We start from the raw sequence: 20,810 nt of genomic DNA on the forward strand, positions 1-20,810 counted from the left end.
ACTCTGTTCTCTTGTCCTGCCAAAATACAGTTCTTTCCAGTTGGGCATCGAAGGTACCACAACACACTGGTCAGCGAACTTCCCCGGCAATGCCTGCAAACCGCTGCGCGTCTGGGGGAGCCGCCTCCGCATAATTTCGGCGTTGGTTTTTGTTCTAGATTGATGGGTTTGAGATTTCAGTTCGTTTTCCCTCAGTGTGCTCTAGTAACCAGTACAGTGAGCCTTATCAACGGATTTTGCTTCCCGTTCACATTAAACCTGCTTTTGTCGATGCCTTCGCCGGCGATGCTTTCGGCGAGCTTAAAGCCCTCCCTCACGGCTCCTCCCGCGCGTCCCGCCCGCGCGGCTGCAGTTCCCGGCGGCCCCGGCCGGGCGCGCTGCCGGCAGCATGGCGGGGGAGGCGGGCGGCGGCGCGCTGGGCCGCGCGGCCGACAGGCTCTTCTCGCTGAGCGGGCTCTTCGCTGTCCGCAAGCCCAAGGGACCCACCTCGGCCGCCGTGCTCAACCTGCTCAAGGAGAGGCTGCTGGCAGGTGAGCGGCGGCGGCCGGGCCGCCACATCCGGAGAGTTTGGGCCAGGCGTGCCCTGCCCGGCGCGGCTGTGGGATGGGGTCAAGTGTGTGCGGTCTTTGGGGTGCGGGAACCGCAGTTCCCGGTAAAGCACTGCACCCTCTTTCTCAGCGCTCAGAAAACCGAAGGATAAGCGGAGTTTAGTTTTCTGTTTGTTTGTGGGTTTGTTTTGTTTTGGTAGTAGTTCATAGCCATGGCATGGCCCACCTTGGAGAATGGAGCCATTCCTGGGTACATCCTGTCTCGCTGCGCCTGGGGAGGTTCAGGTTGGACATTAGGAGGAATTTATTCACAGAAAGGGTGATTAGACATTGGGATGGGCTGCCCAGGGAGGTGGTGGAGTTGTGTCCTTGGAGGCCTTTAAGGAAAGACTGTCCCAGCCAGAGTCAGTGTTGGTCACGCTGCACCGTGAGCTGTGAGACCGCGTTCAGCACATGGTACTGGTGGCAGGCACCTGTTACCGCCATGGTATAGCAGGATGTGAGTCCTGAGGTTGCATGGGGATGAGCTTTGCCCCAGCAGGAAGCTCCAGTCCTGCAGGGCACAATGCAGGGGATCCCAGGCTGCTTGGAGAGCTGTGGGCAGGGACAGAGTGTGCCCATGTGCCAGAATGGGTGTCAGCCACATCTCTGCAGCCCAGCACTGGCAGGATGTTCTGCTGCAGTCCCCCTGCCTATTGCCATTAAAAAAATATCACCAAAGGAGTGAAAACCATAGTGTTTCAAGAAGTTTGAAAGTCCTGGGCACAGTCTGCAGAAACTGCTCTTTCTGAGTACCGGGAAGTCTGTATGTCAGATATTAAGGGAAAAAAAAGTGAGATCATTGCAAAGGTATGAGTGACTATGGCCTAGATTCTTTTTATAATGGATATGGGGACTTGATCATCTAGTCTGGGCTTTTGGGCACTTGCTGCAGAAGTGAGAACATACTTTCAGACTAGTGAGTGCTTAACATGGTTTACTCTGTAGTGTACTGTAGTTCACTACACACTGAGTGTAGTGTAGGCACACACTTCTTGTATGGAAGAATCTGGTTCCCTGAATGGAGAGATAGTAGAAATATGGGTAAGGGAGCTTAGACCATTTGTCGTATTTAATACTAATAAATAAGGGGCATTGGACTCTGCAAAATTCCTGGAGTCATCAGCTGCATAGGAGGTTTGGTGGGTTGGGACACTGACAGCTTGAAAGCAGCACTGAGCAAATTCAGTTCGCTGCAGTTTCCATAGGGCTGCAAATGTGCAAGTAAACACATCCCAGTATAAGGCAGTAAATACATCAAGAATTGCTCAGATTATGTAGCACAAAATTTGTGTATAATAGATGTTTTGGGAACTCTGCTGCTGGTTCTTCCATGCTTTGTTAATTAAACTTCACAGGTGGACCAGGTTTGCTAGCAGTACTTTCCAAAAATCTGTTTGTATTTGAGGCTTCATTAGAATCTAAGTGAAAATACCTTGCAAATTGTTTGAGGTTGGGAGTAAATCTAAATTAATCAATGGTTTTACTGCATTACAGTAATTTCTGCACTGCTAATTAATAGTTTAAATATTTGATTTTTATTTCCTTTAGCAGTCTGGAAATGCAGGTCATTTTTCCGATGTTCTAAGGTTATTTTATAATGCTTCCTTTCAATTTCTATTTGCAGAAGCTGGTGTGCAAACAAACGGGAACAAAAGAAATCAGGTTTTGAAAATTGGACATGGAGGAACTTTGGACAGTGCAGCCACAGGAGTTCTGGGTAATGAAAAACATAATTACAGTCATCAAAATATGATTTTAGGAAACATTTTCATGCCTGCATGAAGTCAGGTGGAGGAACAATTTGGGATACGCATGGCAGGTTTTGGGGTAATGACAGATTACTGTGGAAGAATGGTCTGGATTAAATTTCCTGTGCTTATACTTGTACATACATGTAACATGGTTCTTAACAGAAGGCTGTATTCTCCCTTCCTGCCTTCCCTCCCTTCCTCCAAATACTGTAATAACTTCTGGGTTATTACATGTGGGAAAATACAAACTCTTGTGTAATGAATTGTAAAGTACCTGAGCAATTGATGGTTTTTTTAAGTTAAGCTGGGGATTTATAGTCATCATAATTTGTTGAATTATTTTGTCTCAAAGTAATGCTATTCTGGGATTTTGGGGGAGCCTTTAGGGTTGCTAATACTTGCCAAATGAAAGATTTATAAGAACAATTCAGCTGCTGCTTTTCTAGAGGCTCAGCACAGAAAAAGTTTTAGCTCCCTGTCCTGTCTTGCTTCATAAAGAAGAGTCTTCAAAGATATTTTTTCTTTTAATTTTGATAGCAATCCATTTATTGAATTCCTTTATTTTGTTGAATAACAGTATGTGTCAATTGCTGGTGTTAAAACCTCAGCTGTGGGTGTGGTTATTCCCACGTCATACTTTGTCACCAGCAGTTTTATTGATAAGTAACATGCAGGCTACAGCTTGCTCAAATCATAACCTTGTAGCTCTCCTTGGCTTGGAGAAATAACAGCAATACATTTTTGCTGTTGAAAATAAACAGGTGCAACTCTGAGTATACACTGAAAGTGAATGCACTGAGATTTGATGTATGACTTCTCTCAGGAAGAATTCAGCTTCAAGGGGAGGTTGGTTGCTGTGAGTGTTGCTAGAGGTCTGTAGCTGGTAATTGTCACTTGTGAACATGGCAAAATGTGACATCCTTGGGTTAGAAGGGAGCACTGCCTGGTTTGGTTCTAATTTCCTGTACTCTGTGGCCACTCACAAGAGAATTCAGTGTGCATTGCTGAAGCAGATGTTTTCCTTTTACACAGGTGTTCCCTCTGAGCATGCTGCTTCTCATTGTGCAAAGTCGATAGAATTGATCCATAGGAAAAGCAAAATTACTCGTGCTTTTTTAATTGCTTCTCCAACTGTTCCAATACCCAGCAGTGTCCAAAACCTGCTTCTATGGCATGGCAAAAAGTATTTGGGCTTTATGTGTGTGGTATAATTAGAGAAGCACATCACCCTAATATGCTGTGGATGGATTGAAAAAAGGCATAGGATTCCACTGCCATACAAAACACACAGGGAAAAATTAATGGTAGCTAGATTGGAAGGGACAAAACTGGAGAGGAGTGGGAAAGGGAATGTGCCCAGATTTCTTGTGTGTTCAGGTGAGGTAATGAGGGAGGGAAGGACACAACAGAAACAAGTTATTCAGAGTATGTGTGCTGCTTTTCAGGATGGGCTGGTGGAGCAGAAAGCTTTCCTTCCTCATGGACAGGAGCATGATAGAAGTGTTAAATTTTCTGAAACCCTTCTTGATCTATACTGCTGTCTCCCAGATTTATGCACTGCTTGTCTATAACTTTGGTCCTGGGAAATAACTGATACAGAGTCCTGCTTAGTGTGCCAGGTGTACTGCCAATAACTGAGCTGTGCTCTTTATCAGAAAACATCCTTTTTATATTTCTTCTCTTACTGACAGCAAGTGTAGATGAGGAGGGACCTTGGAGGCAGAGGTCAGTGATCTTTGACATGTGAAAGAAAGGGAAGGTGGAGTCTTAGTGAATATCTTCTTTTGTTGTTATTCTAGGGCTGTGGTTCCAGTTTGCTGTTTCTTGCTCATAATGGGAATTTTACTTGGCTTATTTTTATATGGCAGTAATGAACTATGCTTCCACAGTAGAAGAAAACATGAAAAAGTATAAAAAAATTAAAATTCAGGTAAATCTTTATACATTCAATGTAGTCTGCCAAGTAGGGTTTATGTCACTGTTTAGTAACACATATTCTCCATAAGCTGATGATTAAGAGAAAATTGTTAGTATCTTGTTCACAAAAGCATTCAATGTCTCTTTAAAATTATTCTATAGAATCTCTTGACACTCTTCAGCAAATTTCAGCTCAGCTGTTGAAGTGTCAGTTATGTCATCATGTTGCAAGGAAAGTGCTTGGTTATAAAGTCTTACCTGTGTACTTATCTCCTCAGCCTTCTTGCAGCTCTTTCCTATCTGGCAAATAACAGGAACAGGTTGAACTGAAGGTACATGAAAGCACAAGGGCACCAAGTGACTAAAAACCCTCAGGAATAAGAGGAGTAGTAATGGAGAACAAGGAGGAATGTAACGAGTCTCAGAGCATAAAAATTGAGAAGCATTAGAACACAAGTAAATTTTTTTTTTTTTTTAAGTTCATTTTCAGTTTGATGGTTTTGGTCCTGGCTCTTAATTAATATGAAGCTGATTTCCTGAAAGCTCCCTTAACTCCTCTAGTTTTATTAAAATAAAGTACATAGGCTATTATATATTCCATGAGTTGTACACAAAACTGATTTCCTTCTAAAATTTTCTTCAGATTGCTGTATGTGGAAAAAATCAATAGGAAAGCATTTTAAAGGAGAGCACCTTGTAAAAAGCATTAAAGTAAAATATAAACCAGAGCTCCTTTTCTGTCTCCTTCTTATATGAAAAGCTGACTGATTGCTGTTTTTTAGAATACTGGTGTTAGAATTGAAATAACAGTAATCTGTACATGCACAATAATGGGCAGTTGGACCTTTTGGTTATTTTACTTGCTGTAAGCCTGATAAACAATTTCATTATGCTGTCTTGGCTGTATTACTCTTGGTCACTATCAACCTTTAAAAGAACTATTAGCTTACAATGAAGCGTTCATTCATTATTGGTGAGCCATAGCCTTCATCAAACCAGAGGCAGTGTTAATTGCACTCTCCATTTCTTTGGTGATTAAAAGATAAATAAATGTAGGAGTTGAATTAAAGTATTTTAACAATAGATGAAGGTTATTTATCTTTTGCTTTAGACTTTTTTTCCTTTCACTGGTCCCATGTTGTTTGAACATCAGAGATGTTTTCTCAAAAGTGGTGACTCTCTTCATATGCTAACAGAGCATGAAAGGCTGGGTTTCTGACTAGCATAATATTTAGTGTTGAATGGTGTTAAAAAAGGGAACTGCAGGGCTGTTTTGAAGTGGCATTTCTTCTTCTGTCTTTGCAGTGGTTGGTATTGGAAAAGGAACAAAAATGCTGGGAACTATGTTGACAGGTTCCAAGGTAAGGAATGCTAAATGACTTGTATCAGTGGGGGGTTTTGTTTGCTGGTTTTCTTTTTTCTTCCAGTGAAGAGCTGAATCAACATGCAAATATGACAGCCATCCTGCATATTGAGTTCAAATGTGTACTTCAGCTCCTTTTTGCAGTTAGTCAGAAATGTGCTACTAAGACTTTAATGTCCAGAATGGTTATTACAAAAACTGTCTTGGTTTTCTGCAAAATGTTAATAAATACCAAATTACAATTTTACAGGAAGATTTCTATACTATTTAGTGTATATAAAAAAAAAAAGAAAGAAAAACTAATGAAGATGGCACTGAAAGTGGTATTTTGGGGATGTAGTGGTGAATGACAGTTTAATTTTTGGTAATTTTCCTTAAGTGTAGACAACTTAATTGTTATTTAGTTTGGAGTAACAGATGGTCTTTGTTTCTTTTCTGTCTCCTTAAATACCATGAGGCCTTAAGAGGCACTTTTTGGAATTTAGAGTGTTTTGGATTGCATTGTTGCTGCTGTAGAGGGATGCTCTACAAATACAGCAATAGACACATGTGAGAAGCCAGAGGTAGCAAAAGCCCCGTGGCTGCATGAGAGAATCCAGACCAGAGCCTTGACACATAGAAATTTTGTTCATTGCTAGTTTTGATTAATTTTACTGTGTTAATTTTACTTTGGTCAGCCCCCAGACTGTAGGTGTTACATACACAAAAAAGTGCAAGTACTCCCAAGAGTAATCTACCAGTGTTGGTTCCTTCCTCACAAGTCAAATCCTGTGGGTTTAGCCATTATTTTTACATGAGAAGTTTAGATAAGAATGGCAGATGTAGAAATCAATTAAGCCTTCCAAATTTCATCTTACACTCAGGGAAAGTCAATAATGCATTTTTCCCATTCTCTTCTAATCTGAACACTTTAGATCTTTTACCGCTGCTGAACTGGTAGCTTAAAGGTAGAATTTGATTGACAATCTTCAGTTCAACTCGGAGGCAAATAATTTGATAGAAAAGAAAACCATGATGAAAGGACGTAGCTGTAGAGTCTGATCCAATACTCATGGTAGGCAGTGCCAGTCTGTGCACTGGCTGTAATGGGTTTGCATTTGGTTTATATGAGTGCATTTCAGAGGCATCTGTGTTTTGAAACGCGCAGTAAGCAGCTGGATTTACAGTGGAGATGTAAGCAGCTACCACCTGACATCTCCTTTGAAAGAACTTTAAAGATAAAAGAAGTCATAGATTTACTTCAGCTAAATTAAATCATCGTAGCTAAATGTGTAAATTGTTGATTTAAAAACACATAAAGTGATGGAATTACCTCTTAAGCTGGTGTTTGCAGTGGAAACAGCTGTGATGGATAAAGTACTTTCAACCTTTTTGGCAGGAGAGGATATGCTCAGATTCCTTGGCAACTTCACTGTGAGGTCCTGTAGCCATGAACAGGGTTATCCAGTCACACCTTGTTCCCAGATGGCTCCTGAGGGGCAGGGGAGGGGAGAGAGTGCAGTGGGGGCAGCCTGATGAGCTACCCCAGCCAGATCCATCAGCTCTCCCCTGGCCTTACGTGGGTGTAGGCTGTGGGCACTTGGTTCAGTGAGGCAGAGACACATCTTTACAGACATCAGCAGCTCTTCCACTGCAGCTGTTCCTGTGTTCTCCTCCTGTGGAGGAGAGTGTGAGATACCTGACATCCATGCCAGCTATGGAATCTGCAGCATTTATTTGGAGCTTTTCCTGTCTCTGCCTTCCTATTTCCTATTTGTACTTCAATAAATTAGGCATGCAATAATTGGTGAGGCTTGAGGAAGTTGAAGGATCTCTCACAGATGTCTGCCTGTTGGGTTTTTTGACCACACTGACAGCAGCATCTCATAATGTATCAAGACATAAATTCATGACTAAATAGGTTTGAGCATCTTTTTGCATTCCACGCCATGTGCTTGGAATTTATACTCTTAATTTTTTCCCCCACTATTTTGGATGCTAAAGTGTTTGTTGAAATGTGATGTTTTTCTTTTGTTCCTTTTATTATTATAAAGATTCAGAGGAGCTGTCTGACCCTCTCTGGCCAGGATTTTCTGTTTGCTTCTAGGAATGAGTCTTGTAAAGAAACAGTTCAGTCTATCATTGCTGGCAGCAGAGCTATGCGGAGTGGCCAAAACGTATGGTACTGCAGTAAGCTCCATATGGTGACTCTGCCAGGAGTTGGACTGTCTCTGACTTTTTCCCAAACATTGTGTGAAACTTTCCTGACTCTGTGTGGCAGCTCTGAGCATTATCACTTGGTGTGCAACTCGCACACATTCTGCAAGGAATGTTACTCTTGACGTGTAAACTGAGTTCTTCATTTGTTTGACCTCCTTAGGAATTAAGACAAACAGAAATGTGCAGCCAAGGGCAATACCTGCTTAGTGTTCCAGATTTCTCATTGAATGTTTAATATTTATCCAGAAATAAAAATATGTACAATCTGGCTTAGATTTTGTTTGGTTGTCTTACTTTGTTTCAAATATTCTAAGTGAGAGGGAGAAGCTGAATGCTCTTGGATCTGAAATTTAGATACTGAGCATTTAATAAATGTTCCATAGGAGAATCACTTTTTCTTTTTGTTCTTGGGACTTGCACTTGGTCTTGTTTGGACTTCTTGCACTTCAGTATTTTTAAAGATTTTTGTTTTTTTACCATATTGGCAAAGTAAAGAGAGTAGAATGAGAAAATACTTTCTGCTTCACCAGTAAAATTAACATGATGGGGTGGACCAATGTTATGGTAAATTGTTTGTGAACAACTCAGTCTTACGTATGACTTGTCTGTCTCAAACACAATGTAGAAGTGTGTTTTTTGGGGGGCAAAAAGGGCTAGAAAATGGTAGCACAATTTCCAAAGTGGTAGTCTCGTTTAAAACCTCTCATCTATGAGAATGTCCTGTTACATAGAAGGAATGAGGGAAATGATCATGTGCTAGTCAGGGAAAAAAAAGAAGAGCACTAAGCAATGAAATTCTTCATTAATACTTTCCATTGGGAGGGGATGTCTCCCAACACATACAGTCTTTATAGAGAATTGAAGCGTTCAGGTTTTAGTTCTGTGCTTAATTTGCTTATTTTTCAGTAAGATAGCACCTGGGTTCAACCTAAGAGAATTTTAGTCATACTAGTGTGAATGAAGCCAGAAGCTGGCCATCCATCAGACTGTCTTTGAAATCACTGCCTCTCCATCAATGGAAAGCTTGGGGTGTATTGGTTTTATCTGAGGATGTGACTTCTTGTCATGGTCCACAGACAAAATGCATCTCCAAGTGCTCAGTGTGAAGGAAATTACCTGAGTACTTTACACTGGTGGCACAAGCTTGGGCAATGACAGGTTAAAATAGAAAATTTAATCTCAAAAGTTTTGGCTTCTCCAGAATGAAGCTATCCAAAAAAACCCCAAACCTGTGAGTGGAGTAAAACCCAAACTCCAAGTGTTCACAAAGCCTAGAAGGGCAAGAAGAGATTATGGGCAGAATGAAGATATATTATGTGACAACTTCTATTTCATATGATAGTTAAAATTTGTATTCTTACAAATCCTGGATAGAAAATGAGTGCTAGGTCAGTGGTAAGTTTTAAATCTTGCCAGTCATGCTTGTGTGAGAGAGGGCTTGTCTGGACAGGAATTGGTTCAAATCACCTAGCAGAACTTCTGAGACATGTAAGTTACTTTTTGCAGTGTGACTCTGAAATTAGAGTTTGTATATTGCAAAATTGTTTCTTTGGAGCGGTGGCATCAGATCTTGCAGAACAAAGTGTCCATAAACAAGGTTATTTCTTTAACTCCTGTGATTATCTTCCTGTCCTAAAAATTATGCTTTTACTTGTATCCCTTAACTTCTCAAACATAAAGCTTTCTCCATGAATTCATTTTGTTTTTTTAATTAAATCCTTTGCTTCCATCCTTTGGCAGTGAATTCAATGAATTAATAACGCATTAGAAAGCAAATTCAGGGGTTCTATAAGGAGCAAAACCAATGAAGCCTTTACTTGTGATTTTGTTTGTTTACAGATCGTTAGACACCAAAGCCCCATGTGGACTTTTTGGTATCCAGTAGTTCAGTGGGGCTCCCTCTGGACCCTCTTAGTGGAAGCTGCAATAGATTTATTTCCTCTATCTGTCTGTTTTCAGGAGGCTTATAAGAACTCGGCATCTCTGAGACCCCTATTCTTCTGCCAACATTTGTGTGTTTGCACATTGACATGCACACCACGATGGTGTAAGTGCTATTTCTTTGGAAATTCTAGTTTTCTTTTTAAATAGCCTCACTGTGCTGGTTTGTTGTTTTTTCTTTTCAGTGTATTTCAGTGTTTGTGCTCCAGTTCATTTTTGAGTTGCAAGTGCAAGAAAATTGAGTTGACTCTCCTTTTGAAGGATCCTCTTGGTGGTGTGTGCTCTTACTTTTAGTCTTAAAAATTTCTCTAGGGTATCACCAGCAGAGCTCTTTGCTTCATTGTGCTTTCTTTTGGAGTTGGTGAAACCAAATCCACTTATTCATACAGTGCATAGGGATGTGTTCTGTTTTCTTTTCCAGATTCTGATATTTTTAACGTCATCTTGGAAGGGCAGGATTTTTGGTTAGTGGTAATAATTTTGTTAGACTAACTGTTATGGTACGGAAACCTAGGCGTTTGGATATGCAAGCCCTCTCTCAGATCTAAAACAGAAGCCATGGATTTTTAAAATAAGCATATTTCAGTTTTGTTTAGAGCTTAGTGGAATAGGTATCTTTTAGACCATTTCTGAAATAAAAAGTAGGTAATGCTTGTGAGTGTGGTATATGAACAATTTTGTGTGGGCAAGCAGTTGTATAAGTAACACTCCAAAACTGCTCTCCAAAGATAAGGCTACACTTTATTGCCTGCTTTATAAAATACAGTAAGAAAATAGTTTTATCTCCTGAGTGGAGCAGCAAGGATTTGTTCACAATGGATCAGCCAAGTTTCCAAGCACAAGACAAGGAGGACTGTTAATGCTTGCTTGATGATTCTTCAGGTCCCATCTTGCTTGTGTTCATTTGCTTTTGCTTTCAAATTGCAGTATTAGCATATCCAACTGTATTTGTCTTGGAGGAATCCAAGTAAAAATGGTTTGTTTGCTCTTTAGCCTTTTCCCTCGGAAATTTTTCACCTGCAGAACCTTCTCATTTTTCCCTCTGTGGTTTATGCCACAGGTTTACCTTCTCACACCTCTTTGTTTATGGTATCCTGTCCAGGATAACCAAGGGTCTGACAGAATTTCTTTTTGTAGTGAGACGGGAGAGGTGACAAAAACAGCGCAGTATGTGTCCTACCCATTTAAGAAAATGGATTGTAGCTGCACGAAATGTCACTCCTTTGCCTCTGTTCAAGCCCAAAGAAATTACTGTTTCCTTACAAGGGAGGCAGAAGAGGGAAGAAGGAGATGATAAGGTTATCTCCTAGGGGAAGGAGAAAGCCTGGTAGATTATATGTTGTGGCACGTGGAGGGGTTAGTGTGAGGTAACATCATACTGTGCCAGAAATCTAATATCTCTATTGAGTCCTCAGGTTTTCTTGAATCCACTGGAGTTAGGAATTTTGGTTCCCAGGCTTATTTTGAAAGATGTTTTACGGATTTTCCATGAGGAACAGGACTGGCAAATTGGAGATGGAGTGACTGTTTTATGAGAGGAGTTAACCCATGGGCAGATGGATGTGTTTCAGCCCTTGTAGACTGGCTAGGTGAATTCTCCCTGACACGTACTGGCTGCTGAATTTCACCCATTTAATTACTGTTTTGAGGAAGGATATTACATTCCTGAAATATAGGTATAGGACAGAGAAGTCTTGACATTTCTGTTCTGTGGTATTTGTTATGTTATTGTGCAAACATTCAAGGAATACTTCCTCATATGTTTGCACAACATAGTGCAAAGATGTCTATTAATAAAACTTGTCCTACTTATTGTCTATAGCCTGTAACAGCTACATCTAGGAATTGCTATAGTAGTTGGTGGGGTTTTTTTAACCACTGCTGTCACCTGAGAAGGTTTTTGCAGAACCAGAACTTTGTACTGTAACTCCAGGAGGTCTCTAGAGCAGAGGAGATTGGTTCAGAGACCCATTGTTGTGTATGCAAACTTGGCACTGGTTTCTGTCCTGTGTTATTTTACCTTATTGACAATGAATTTCTTGTTCTCCAAATGCCTCAATAAATTAACTGGAGGTCAGTGTCAGTTTGTGAAAGTATGGTTGTCTCCCTTATTTTGTCAATAGGAAAATGCTTACATAAAAGGAAGCCTGGGAAAATGCATGAATGAAGTTGGTTTTGATGTGTTTTGAGAATGTGTAGAAGGTGTTAGCAAAACTTGAAGTAGTGTCTGTACAAAACAAGTTGCACTGAGAGAATGTTAAGCCTGCACAGTGGGGGATGCAAGAACTGGGAAGGGCTAAAATGTTAGAGGGATGTAATGGCCTTACACTCTGTCAACATCTTTAATTACCTGTTACTGCAAGACATATGATATTTTTTTTAACCTGCTTTTTTTGGTAACAAATCATAGGAGAAGAGGCTGATTTTAATATCTTGTCTTTTCTGCCCTGCCCAACATCCCTGAGCCAAAGTTGTAGAAGAAGAAGCTGTTGAATAGCATAGATACATCCTGTACTGCAGTGATACTATTAGTAAGCTGGTTTAACATGCTGTGTATTGCTCAAGTCTCTTTTATGCTCACCCCAGAGGCCTAATCTATTAATAGCTCAGCTTCATGCTCTATTAATATTCACACTCTTTTTTAAACTGTTGAAAATCTTGAAGAGACTGCACCTATTGTGCTGCTTTTTCCTCCCCAAATGCCGAATATTTTAAGAGTACATTCTGGTGTGGTTTTTCTGTTCTTCCATTCACGAGGTCAGCAGCACTTTCTTCCCTCTTGACCTTTCTATAATTGTGCATATGGCTGTGCTACATGTGCAGTTCTTGCATGGATTCATTAATAAAAGCAGGACTGCACATGGCAAGGCTTTTTTCTCATTCTTCCTGAAAGAAACAGAAAATTAAAAGGATGGTAACCAATTAAGATTAGCCATTCTACACTGTTTTCCCTAGTGTTCATTTCTAGTAGTTTGGAGATGCTCTTAGCACTGCCTTTTAGAATTTGCTGCATCTTGGCCTTAGCAATGCTCTTGAGTTCAGCTAAAGGCTTTAATGTATTCAGTTTTATCTGTGATTTTGTATGTAGCTATAAAGTCTTACCCTTCTGGGAGGGCTGTCTTCTATTTCTGGTAGCGAATTATGTATTTCCTTAAAACTCTTGTTTCCCAGATAGATTTTGGAGGTCGTCTTTCTTTACTTTGTTTTATCTGTGATATGGGTACTAGAGGACAGAATGATGGAACAGGTGTTGAAGCTGAGGATGACATTTAAGACCCAACCTGAGACGTTTTGATGAGTGAAGGAGGTTTCCACAGAAAGCAAATGCCAGAAAGGTTTGCATAAAAAGACTGTGGGTTTCTAACAACCACTTTTGCACATTAACCTGCATCCCCTCTTGGATGTTGTGAGCCTGTACTGTGTTTGTAGGTGACATGTGGCCTGGTGCTATCTCAGGTGATGCAGTGTTCCTGTTACTGTTGGCATTGTTCTCCCACCTGCCCCCTTTCCTGTGCTCCCTCTGACATCCAAATTTAAACTTGATACAGTTTTTAGCTAACACCTTAAAGCTTCTCTGAGCTATTGGCAAAGTATCTTTTGTGGGTTCCCCTATTATAGGTGGTTCTAGTAATTCACATGGAAAATCTAGTCATCCCATGATGTTTGAAGTCTTTAAAATAAGCTGACATAAGAGATCAGAAAATCCTGTTAGTCCACAAAGTAAAGATCAGATAGTTCTTCAGCAGTGACAGTACAATTACAGCATCTAGCAGTAAATGCAATTTAGTGCAGGCTTAGCACAAAGTCAGCTTTTTCTTTTAGGAGAAAAAAAAGAATGGTAGAGAAGTTGTAATGTTTATGTATATCAAAAGGTCATGTTTGGTGTTTGATAATTTTGAATTTGCTCTATCGTAAAACATGAAACTCCTCCCTCATCCTGCAGTCTTTATTTTGCCCTCTGTGCAACCTGCTTTTGAGAGATTAGGGCTCTGTGCTTTTAATATATTGGAATCTGCTTAGTGACAGTGCTTTGTTTTGGAAAATAATTGAAACTATGGCAACCCTTGGGGTTTTTTCCAGCTTATTTGTCTACCCTCATGTACTTCTCCATTTTGGTGGATGATTAGCATACTGGAAACTACTGGTAACTGCTAATGTTATACAAACAGCAAAATAAGTTCTGTAAGTATTAAATCCAGAACTGGTTGTTTGTGCTTTGGAAATCATTGAACACAAACTGAATGTCATTACAAAACTGAGAATTTAAGGCCTCTTCACTATCTCAGTGGCCTAAGTCTACAAAACTGTAAGTGCAGAAGCAAATGGTTTTGGCACAGGAGCACTAATTCTGATCAGTGCTTGCCTGCTGTGTGCTCACCCTGATTTCCATCAGCTTCTCTAGAGCACTTGTTTCATGTTTGTTTTTGTTCAAACTTGTTAGCCACACGCAGACATCAGTTTACATAAGTTGAATTTCTGTTTCTATTGAATATGACTTCTCTTTCCCAGCTTTCAGTCTCTTGCACAGGGGCTTGTAGCCTTTATTTATTTCTTTTCCTTTTACACTTCTGTGTTCAGTTGCTGCTGTGATTAGAAAATGGGTCATCCTTGGATGAACTCTTATGAACTGCCTCTTCCAGAGAGCTTGCTTCCCTGGGAAATTCTTGTAGTGGGAGCCATCTTAAAATCTTCCTGACAGCTACTGGTGACCTTGTTTCATAATTACTTGTGTTTCTGTCTAGCTCTTCCAAAGTGTTGCTTCTCCATGTATGAAAAAGCTTTTAAAACACATTATAATTTAAGATTTCCAGTCTCTGGCTTCTTTCCAAATAAAACCTTGATGTCTCAACAGTTAAAACTGAGAAGCTCTGTTGCATGGTCTGTCTGGCATTTGCACTGATAAATGGGGCAGACATGCCTGGCAGTCAGCCCACAGGCTTCAGCCTCCCAGAACCCCCCCAGGTGGGGTTGTGCAGCTGAAAGCTCTGCTGGCTGTGCAGTCCCTGAAATGGGAGGAGATCCTTCTTCCTTCTCCTCCTCTTCCTCCTTTCCCAGTTAAATATGTATACTGATAAGCCTTTATTCTCTCTCTTTTTATGGATATTCTTTCTCTTTCTGTGTTAGTCTAAGGACTTCTCTGAAACTGGGTATGAAATTAAAAAAGCCAAATTATAGCTATTCTCTTGCTAAAAATATTATGCTAAACATATGGTGTATTATTTGTGAGAATGTTGACTGTGCCCTGTGGTTGTGACACTAAAACAAAATTCCTTTTCCAAGACCCGTGAGATTTATTAGAGGTTTGTAATTTGTTTCTTATAGATTCCTGTAATCCTATCTTTTATCCAGTGCTGGCTTTTTATGGCATGTTTCTTTCTGGTCATGGGTATGGTGCACATGCACAACCACCCAAGCATTTCACTGTCTGTCTGGTCTTGTTGGGGTTGCATCCAGCACATCTCCCAGTCTGTGTGACAGAGTTTGTGCATTATCATTGACGGAGTGCAGTGGATTGTCACTGTAAAGTATCTTCTTAAGGCTGTCTTCTCACTGCTGTGAGTGGTGGAGCTGCTTATACTCAAGGGCTTCTGATCACTTCGCTGCCTTTTGTTTCACTTGCCATAATAGTTTTCTTTTTTTCCTTTTTTTCTGACCTGCTGAGAGATGCAGCTATCCCCTAATGCAGGATAGTTTTGGAAAGGTCTGTTTGTCCTCAGGGTACTGCTGTACAGTTGTGAGGCTCTGCTTTGGGACCAGCCCACCATTTTGTGTTGGAATTAATGCACGATGCTGCAGCGCTTGCAAGTCGTGACTGGGAACGCTGCATCTCAGCTTTTAATGTGCTACACTTGCATGTTGTGCAATCCCATAGGGAAGCTGAGGTGCTGCTTTTAACCTCTACATGATTTGGGTCCTGGTCTTTTGAAATGAGTAGAGGATAAGGATGCAGGGGCTATTGACCAGCAGAGTGTTCTCTGAGGAGCTGCAGTATAGGGACGCTTTCTGTCACAGTCTGCACTTGTCAGGCTTTGCCACTGCCTGCAACACCTACTACCTTGCTTTTTTTGTTTCGGGTTGAGTGGGTTGAAGGCAGAGTGGTGTGAGCAGTTGCTGTCTGTTCCTGCAGTGATCTGTAATTTGAGAGTACAGGGAGAATGCCCCTGGATGTATTTTATAAAACTGGAAGAAATAAATGATTGCCAACACAGGTGAGAAAAGGTCACTGAACACTTACTAAATGATTCAGAATCCATTGGGTGCTTCTGAGGGCAGTGTGAGTGAGAGTCTAAAGAATTTTAATGCTGAATTTTGACTCAAATAAATCTGGAGTCTCATATTATCTTCTACAGCCTCCAGGTTCTGCACCCTACCAAAGGGGAAGAAGTAAACCTTATCCAGTGGCAAGTAAGAATTACGATATATAATTGTAGATAGCCAAGGGCACTCCGGAGACTGATCATAAACCAACTGTAATTCTTAATTTCCTGACCTGTTATAGCCTTCTTTGTGGCTTATTGCATTGCTAGCTTAAGTATTTTGTGACTCTTTGGAGGCTCCTTTAAGGAATGGGGATTTGTGACTAACATTCAAGGATGTTCTTTTTACAAACTGCAAACCCTTTTGCTCTTTTTGCAGAAATTAAAGGGGAAATGTTGAGATTTGGATTGTATTGTTCATGCAGTTTATATTTACATCTAAAAAGATGAGACATTATCTCTCTGTTGCTGGCAGGTCAAATATAACATGTAGTTAGTTGTAACAGACAGCCTAAAGCAAGATAGTCAAAACCAGAATTAAAGGAAAGGAGGTAACTTAAATGGAAGTAGTATGAGTATTTTGATTTGGAAACATCAGAAGATAGAGTGTGAGTTTTCAAATTTTCAGATTTAGAATTTTACTGAGCTGCTGAGATCATTCATCGTGCTTAGGATAATGATGATCTGCTCATGTGTTTTTATTAACCTCTAGAATAGGTGCTGAATAGTGTCTTTCTAGCTATGCTATTAAGTGTTCAGAACCAGATCGTTAAATGTCTGAGAAAGCAGTCAATTTTATGGTCCTAAAAGCTAATATAGTAGTAAAAGATAATATACCTTACAGTTTATTTAAATATTTGTTGTGGAGCAGCATTCATCCATTCTTCCTTTTGTTTCTTTTTTCATGCATTCCAGAAGTGTGTAAACATCAAAAATTTTATTTTAAAATACCTAATTCTGCAGAGTTATACATCTGCTATATTTAGGAAAAAAGTAGCCCTAACGTGGTGGTGTGGTTGTACCTGGCAGGCAGGTAAAGCACCACACAGCTGTTTGCTCACTCCTTGGAGTGAGACAGGGACAGAATCAGAAAAAGGGTAAAACTCATGGGTTGTGATAAAGGCAGTTTAATAAGTGTAATGAAAACATCTGTGTTATCAACACTGTTTCCAGCGTAAATCCAAAGCATAGTCTCATACCAGCTACTCTGAAGAAAATTCTCTGTATCCCAACCCAGCCCAGCATATGAAGTAACCAAAGAATACAGTTATTTTTATATTAAAGTCTGCACTCTGCTGCCTTTGTCTGACTATTTGTGCTGCTTCCATTTTGTGGCAGTTGCTTGAAGAAATACATTGAAGTGGCAGGTTGTCACATGGAACAAAATCAAGGCATGTCTTACTAGTCCAGTGGTGTGGGTGTGATTTATATGCCTACACTGTTATTACTTGAGCTTGTTTGTACTTTGCAAGTACATGAAGCAGGATGCATTGCATCTCAGAGTAAAAGGTTAGTGCTTATGCCTGTTTGGATGTGTTCCAGTAGGATTTGGTCAGCCAGCTTCTAAAAGATACATCCTCAGATTAGTATTAGTTCAGCTGGGGGTAAGTTCACTGGAACCTTACTGGGAAATAGTGGAACACTTTGACTTTTCTCTCCACGGCTTTGTTTGAAGGCCTCTGGTCTTACCATAGGGAAGCTGAGGGAAATGGAATGGGATAGGCAGTATGTCAAGCCATTGATGTAATACCTGACGGTATCCTTAAACTTGACTCAGACTCATGTTACACAGTGTGCTTGGTGTGTTGACAGCCTTGTGACAAGTCGTGGAGCAGCTGGTTCAGGGGAAGCCTCTGTCAGCAAGTTCTGCTTATGCCCAGAGAATGGCAGTTCTTGGGGTGAAAGTGTGGAAAAGGAGGGCATCAGGTGAAATGCAATAAGGCCAAGAACTACTGTCCTAGGGTCAGGTTGATTCCTTCTTGCAAACCACAAACACATAAGAACACTGAAAATTTTTTTAGAGAAAAAAAATTAAAAACCCTGAAACAAGTATTCAGAGAGCCCTTGATGAGCAGAGATGTTACTCTATGACCTTGAACTCCTTGTGCTGGTCACAAGGTCCTTTCCAGATTCCAGGAGTTCAAAACTGCAGCTTCAGGATATTGCATATCCCTGCATTTCATGGCAGAACCATTGTAATGCTTTGTCTTGGCAGTGGGTGTTTTGCTTTCACAAGTGAAGGTCTTTGTGTGTTTTTTTTTTAATGTGCAAAGCAATAGAAAAATTGTCAGTGAAAGGTACTCCTCTGTGTGCCTTGCTTCAACTGTGACGTACGGCACCCCACAGAGACTTTGATGTTACTACCCTATTATTTTCTTTATGGTATTTATGTACTTATAGTAAAAATTAGATTCCATGTTGCTTCTTCCTTGGGTTTCTAACAGTGAAATCACAGGCACACGTAATACAGGATTTACTTTTTGTTTGATTCGATGTCTTTTCATCTTGACTTTTGCTTACCCTAAGTTGCTGGATTGACTACTTAGGCAGTATTCTTCCTGTTCTGATTTAAAGTAATTGGTAGTTGCAGTCTTTGTTTTTTAAAAATAAGAAAAAAAGTAAAAAAAATCAAAAGAAACAACCTCGAAGACCTGACTTACTAATAATCTCTCCTATTCCTCCCCAGAAATACACTGCCATTGGAATGCTGGGCAAGGCTACTGATACATTAGATGCTACAGGAAAAGTAACTGAAGAAAAACCTTATGGTAAGCATAAATGTATCCATATGCTTGATGCAATTTGAAGGCATAAGTGGTCTCTGTCACAGGAAAGCGGAAGAGATGTTTGGGACTCTGAATGAAGTTTAAATGTGAAATTAAACTAAGATTATTTCATCTCCAACTTCAGCGCTCATATAATTCAAACCAGCTTCATGCAATTATGTGCAGCGCAAGCTGGACATAGTTCATTTCTGCTGGAAAAAAACAAACCAGGCATTAGATTAGGAGGGAGGAAATAGAATTGGGCAGGACTGTGTCATTTTAAATCTTTGACAGGCTGACAAATGATGTGCTGTGTCCAGTAACATTTTCCTCTCTCAGAGTATAGTCCCAGGAGTCCTCTCTTAGTAAAGGCCTTTAAGGCCAGTGAAGGAATAAAGAACTTGGATCTTCCCTCTAGGACACCACTGTACCTACGGACTGCTTAACATTTAATGGGAGTGGCATAAACTACATTCTGCATAGGGTTATCTTCCAAATCTTGGTCTTGCTTGCATCTTTAATAAATGAAGTTTTCTGACTGACAGAGCACAGTGCAAGGGTTTAAAGCTTCAGAACTCAGGCTGACTATGGCTTTGCTGGGCATCTTGGAAACAATGTAGAACTAAGCAGGGACACAATAAATGTATTTGTTATTAGTTCTTTCACAACCTTGGGGAGAAAATTTTAAAAATAAGAGGTAACCAGTTGCTTAGCAACTTTACAGGTCTTACATTCTTTGTGGTACCTGGTAATAAGTACATGAAGTAAATAATCTTTTTTTAATAGCATGATGAAAAAGCCTGGATTTCACCTCTCACTCCCAATCTCCTTTCTTTTGCAGTTTTCCTTTTCTCACGAGGCAGGCAAGCATGAGTTTCTTGTCCACATTCTAAATAGTACTATTTACTAGGCAGTGTTACTCAAAGATGTTGGATCATTTATTTATGCTTCAGGATCAAGTTCTAAGTCTCTAAGCTTCTGGAGGACTGAGCATCCACATGGTGTTAGAGTTGCTAATACTTCGTGATGGTTAAATGAAGTGATGATTTCCTTTCATAGTATTTATCTGTCCCTCTCGAAGTAGAATTTTGTGGTTATGCTGCACTAAGAAGTATTCAGAGATACTTGCTCACATGTAAGATGTGAAATACCATTTCAAAGAGATGCAACTTCCATGGTCAGTTAATTAAAAAAAAAAAAAAAAAATCAAAATCTGTTTTTTGAAATGCTAGTTTTTCTTTTTTTAATTTTGTATTGTTTACTGCAGACAGCATTTAGAGTGTTGTTTTTGTGTGTATATCTCTCCCTGGCAGCTCTTGTTACAGTAGTTCCCACCTCGGCAGCACCTCCTCTGTTATGGTGTTTTACCTTTCTGTTAGACTGTGTGCTTGGGGAACTGATTTGGCTTAAAAATACCCCCTTTTTTTTGAGTTGCTTGTCATTTTAAACTGAGATAGTTGCATGATCCAGTTCATCATGTGGTCTCATGAAGAGCAGCATTGGCATTGCTGGGGCAGTGCAGTTTTGGGTGCACTGCAGTTCCTTTTTGCCAGAAGTGACGGCTGAAAGAAATGCTCGTGGCAGTGGTCTCAGTTGCTTTCCATGTTGGTGCAAATCAGTCAAATGTGATTTCCTCAGAAAGAAAAGGACGTGAATACTCCTTTTTTGTTCTCCACGGTACCTACATGTTCTGTATTTCTCATCTTTTCAAGTGTCTTCTCCAAAGTAGCTTGATTTTCTGCAGGATACTCTTTGGCCCACCATCCCTAATTTCTAACCCTAATAGGTACTCCAAGAAAAGGCTAACCAGATATTTGAGCTGAACTTCATTTTTCTTTTGACACCTACAAGGATCCTTGGAGAAGCAGAGCATCTGCAAGGGACTGTAAATCTTGCAGTGCCAACGTCATCCAGGACTGGGCCTTAGTGCAGAGAAAGGCACTAAACCAGTTTGCAAGATGTATAAAACTGCTCTTGAGTGACTTCATTGGAACATAAGAGGAAAGTGCCTGCAGAAAGTTGCCAGC

General features: G+C 40.3%; 1 protein-coding gene across 2 annotated transcripts in view; it reads left to right on the forward strand.

Annotated features, from left to right (window-relative positions):
* Nucleotides 1-369: 369 nt before the first annotated feature.
* The window catches only part of TRUB1 (TruB pseudouridine synthase family member 1), a 32,819-nt gene continuing 12,378 nt past the window's right edge, over nucleotides 370-20,810 (forward strand). For both annotated transcript variants that reach the window (XM_042019401.1, XM_042019402.1), the window contains exons 1-4: nucleotides 370-530; nucleotides 2,215-2,307; nucleotides 5,564-5,619; nucleotides 18,705-18,786. In XM_042019401.1, the coding sequence (XP_041875335.1) occupies nucleotides 389-530; nucleotides 2,215-2,307; nucleotides 5,564-5,619; nucleotides 18,705-18,786 (373 nt within the window). In that variant the 5' untranslated portion in view covers nucleotides 370-388. The remainder of the gene's footprint in view (nucleotides 531-2,214; nucleotides 2,308-5,563; nucleotides 5,620-18,704; nucleotides 18,787-20,810) is intronic.

The sequence above is a fragment of the Corvus kubaryi genome, unplaced genomic scaffold (assembly GCF_017639235.1).
Source record: "Corvus kubaryi isolate FWS band 111438036 unplaced genomic scaffold, C.kubaryi_AGA036_p1.0 138, whole genome shotgun sequence".
NCBI classification, from domain to species: Eukaryota; Metazoa; Chordata; class Aves; order Passeriformes; family Corvidae; genus Corvus; species Corvus kubaryi.